This window comes from Cyprinus carpio, chromosome B7 (assembly GCF_018340385.1).
Source record: "Cyprinus carpio isolate SPL01 chromosome B7, ASM1834038v1, whole genome shotgun sequence".
Taxonomy (NCBI): Eukaryota; Metazoa; Chordata; class Actinopteri; order Cypriniformes; family Cyprinidae; genus Cyprinus; species Cyprinus carpio.
In genome coordinates this window covers 46,512,810-46,517,242 of record NC_056603.1, presented here as the reverse complement: position 1 = coordinate 46,517,242, position 4,433 = coordinate 46,512,810, and the positions used below count along the sequence as shown (strand labels likewise).

Sequence of the window (4,433 nt, the reverse complement as noted above, 5' to 3'; positions counted from 1 at the left end):
AGTATAGGAGATCGCTGGAGACTCGGCAGTGAGTATAGGAGATCACTGGAGACTCAGAGGTGAGTATAGGAGATCGCTGGAGACTCATAGGTGAGTATAGGAGATCACTGGAGACTTGAGGAGAGAATAGGAGGTCACTTGAGACTCAGAGGTGAGTATAGGAGATCGCTGGAGACTCGGCAGTGAGTATAGGACGGAATCACTGGAGACTCATAGGTGAGTATAGGAGATCGGCTGGAGACATAGGTGAGTATGAGGAGATCGCTGGCGACTCAGTGAGTGAGTATAGGAGAATCACTGGAGACTCTGAGGTGAGTATAGGAGATCGCTGGAGACTCAGCAGTGAGTATAGGAGATCGCTTGATAATCAGCAGTGAGTATAGGAGATCACTGGAGACTCAGAGGTGAGTATAGGAGATCGCTGAGACTCAGCAATGAGTATAGGAGATCGCTGGAGACGCAGATGGTGAGTATAGGAGATCGCTGGAGACTCGGAGGTGAGTAGAGGAGATCGCTGAAGACTCGGAGGTGAGTAAAGGAGATCGCTGGAGACTCGGAGGTGAGTATAGGAGATCGCTGGAGACTCGGTGGTGAGTAGAGGAGATGGCTGGAGACTCGGAGGTGAGTAGATCGCTGGAGACTCGGTGGTGAGTAGAGGAGATCGCTGGAGACTCGGTGGTACTTGAGTAGAGGTAGGAGATTGCTGGAGACTCAGTAGTGAGATAGAAGGATCGCTGGGAGACTCAGTAGTGAGTATAGGAGATCGCTGGAGACTCGGAGGTGAGTATAGGAGATCGCTGGAGACACGGAGGTGAGTAGAGGAGATCGCTGGAGACTCTGAGGCGAGTAAAGGAGATCGCTGGAGACTCGGAGGTGAGTATAGGAGATCACTGGAGACTCGGTGGTGAGTAGAGGAGATCGCTGGAGACTCTGAGGCGAGTAAAGGAGATCGCTGGAGACTCGGTGGTGAGTAGAGGAGATCGCTGGAGACTCGGTGGTGAATAGAGGAGATCACTGGAGACTCGGTGGTGAATAGAGGAGATCGCTGGAGACTCGGTGGTGAGTAGAGGAGATCAAAGAGATTGCTGGAGACTTGGAATGGAACAGGTAACGTTTTGATGAAGGACGTAACGTTTGGAGATCGCTGGAGACTCACAGTCTGAGTACAGGAGAATAACTGGAGACTCTAGAGTTGGAGTACAGGATTGATGGAGAGTGGACTTAGCGTCGAAAGGGTTGATAGGAGATCGCTTTAAGGCCCACTTAGCGGTCCATATAGGGTATCAGACAATGAGCTCCTCAAATGCTTGCGGTTATAAGGCTTAGCTGAAGGATGCATCAAGTCCTATATGCTTCCTTAGCACCCATCAATCTTTTCCATTCATGAAAAAGGAATTAGATGAAAGGATTATGTTTTGTTTTGTTACAAATCAATCACATAATGCTAAACTGTGCTGCACACATATATTTAAGGTGAAGCAAAGGCATTATGTTTTGTTTTGTTACAAATCAATCACATAATGCTAAACTGTGCTGCACACATATAAACCACTCGGAGAACACTGATGGTTATCATTGCCTGTGCTGCATTAGTAGAAAGTCTGTTAATATAAAAAATTAAATATAAAGTATTCTTCAAATTATAATTCTAGTAGTATTTTCATGCCATGACCGCAGGGGTGGAAGCATTTATGACCATGTGCACTTACTAGACTAATCCTCCTAATATAATTTATAAATTGGTGCTTATTTTCAAGTACAAATACACAGTGCTCACTTTTTTTGTGCATTAAATTAGAGATGAAAATTACACATCAGTTTGTGCCTTATATTGTGATCTCACACAGCAACAGTGCTCACTCTTTTTTTGTGCATTAAATTAGAGATGAAAATTACACATCAGTTTGTGCCTTATATTGTGATCTCACAGCAGTATACTGTACAGTATTTTAGTCTAGAATTTAGTGAAACACGCAGCAGTAGCGTCATCCTACCAGTGAGTAGCGCTGTGACAAACACACTCCTCTCGCTCGCTATCTCTGACACTCACATCCGCAGCAAACATGGCAGACGAGTTGGATGTTGTTGATATCGAGGGAGATGAATGTGATGAAAGAGTCGGGTAGGAGATCGTTCACTCATTCCCCGCTGTTTGAGGAATGTTATGGACTTGTGCTTTGATACATCTGAATTCATGGATGAGCAGAAATGTGACCGGAGCGATGGAAAAACGACTGACAGGATTAATATGAACTTCTCTAGTTATATGAACGCAGTTACACTATTTTAACATCAACTAGGAAACGAGTTTAATGCAACTGGAGCTTCAGTTACGTGCTATCGATTACACACTATCGACTCATTATATTCAGCACCAAAATATTATGGCATGACCTGTTCAGCAATAACTGTAATGGCACATAGCTCACATCAATGTACTTTACAACCCCTGCTTCAGTGCAATAAAAATAAAAAATTGACTGACGATTATTAAAGAAAATAATGCAAACCTATCCCTCAGTTTGTAAACCCAAGCACATCGCATTTACGTTAATTTACTTACAATGAAAACAAGGAATTACAAATGTAAATACACGTCACATTATCAGAAGTGCATCCTAGAACATCAGTCCCACACATAAAAGGACAATTTATATAACGCACATTTTTTGTATAGAAGAATCAATAAAATAGATTTAACAAAAATGCACTTTTAAGTCCTCTGTAATCTCGTACTCTACAGTCTAATTGTGTAAATGAGTTACTGTAAACACATTCTTTCAGAATTAACATCTTTTATTATTTGTATGCTCTCCTAACAGCGACCTGAGCAGCGCTGAGATTCTCCAGGATCAGTACTTACAGTCTGCTTGGAAGACTAACAGCAGTATACTGGTAACAGTAATATGGATTTTAAAGGGCCGGCTCATCCCAAAATGAACACCTTTTTAACACTATATGTACAGAGACTCTGAAAATGGATGTGATGTGTTGTTGTTGTTGTTGTGTGTGTGTTCAGCCGTGGACGCTGGACAGCTCCATCAGCGATGAGAACAGACAGGCCATTGAGAGCATGCTGCTGGAGGAACAGTATCCTTCACGCTTCTCACAACACACTGATTCATTTTTATTTGGTTTATGTTCGGTTTTCACATCCCATAATGTGGTCATTTATTAAGAGAATGTGGTTGTTTTTCTTAATAAAGAAAGGTATTATTTTGCCAGTAAGAAAGCACCAAAGGTGGCATGGACCAATGAGAAGACTAAAGTCAAAAAGTGAGCTTCCTTCTTTTATCCATTTATGTTCATGAATATGTAAACGCCTACACAACCGGTCAACAGTTTGAGGTGTGTAAGAGTTTTTAAATACTAATAATCCAGAAAGAACACACAAAAATGACAGTAAAGACATTGTTACAAAAGCTTTCGATTTGTAATAAATGCTGAAAATTCAGTCACAGGAATAAATTACAGTAGAAAACTATCATTTTAAATTCTAATATTTCCTAATATGTCTGTTTTGCTTTATTTTTGATCAAATAGCAACATGCTTCAAAGACTGGAAAAATAGGATAAACTTAAAATAAATAATAAATAAACTATCAATGACTTACTGATGTGTGCAGCCATCTTGGGCCTGGAAATAAAGTCTCTGCAAATATACTACTTATATTATATTATATTATATTATATTATATTATAGTATATTATATTATGTCGAGCTGATTGGAATGCAGCATTAGGTTAACATTCAATAAGCGAGTGTATAGCCCTACAATTACGAGCTATTCTATAAGGTGACATTTCAGCACTTGACAAGCGGATAAAGCGACTCTAGTAGCACTTAAAGCACAGCGGCGTGAGTCTGTGTTAAGTGCATTTTAGAAGAATGCTACGTGAAACAATAACGTTTGTAAAATTACTAAGTAAAGCGGCTCTTAAAGGGTTAGTTCACCCAAAATATTAAAATTATGTCATTAATGACTCACCCTCATGTCATTTTAAACCAGTAAGACCTCCATTACATCTTGAACTACAGTTTAAGATATTTTAGATTTATTCCGAGAGCTTTCAGTCCCTCCATTGAGAATGTATATACGGTATACTGTCCGCGTCCAGAAAAGGTAATAAAACAACTTCAAAGTAGTCCATGTGACATCAGAGGTCCGTTAGAATTTTTGAAGCATCGAAAAATACATTTTGGTCCAAAAATATCAAAAAACTACGACTTTATTCAGCATTGACTTTCTCTCCGGGTCTGTTATGGAAGCGTTCACAGCACTGCGGTTGAAGCGATATCCGGTTGAACGAATCACTCGATGTAACCGGATCTTCTTGAACAGTTCACCAAATCGAACTGAATCGTTTGAAATGGTTCAGCGTCAACAATAAGCATTAATCCACAAATGACTTAAGCTGTTAACTTTTTTTAA

General features: G+C 40.3%; 1 protein-coding gene across 2 annotated transcripts; it reads left to right on the top strand.

Annotated features, from left to right (window-relative positions):
- Positions 1 to 1,910: 1,910 nt before the first annotated feature.
- On the top strand, positions 1,911 to 3,426 carry LOC109083981 (histone H2A deubiquitinase MYSM1-like). Of its 2 annotated transcripts, none has more exons than XM_042726884.1 (4): positions 1,911 to 2,329; positions 2,823 to 2,895; positions 3,020 to 3,090; positions 3,211 to 3,426. In XM_042726884.1, exons 1-4 carry the CDS (start codon positions 2,313 to 2,315, stop codon positions 3,278 to 3,280), a joined length of 231 nt encoding a protein of 76 aa, XP_042582818.1. In that variant the 5' UTR covers positions 1,911 to 2,312; the 3' UTR covers positions 3,281 to 3,426. The 2 variants fall into 2 exon arrangements, with proteins under 2 accessions (XP_042582818.1, XP_042582817.1); XM_042726883.1 differs by having other exon boundaries at positions 1,937 to 2,122; positions 3,211 to 3,413.
- Positions 3,427 to 4,433: the final 1,007 nt, after the last annotated feature.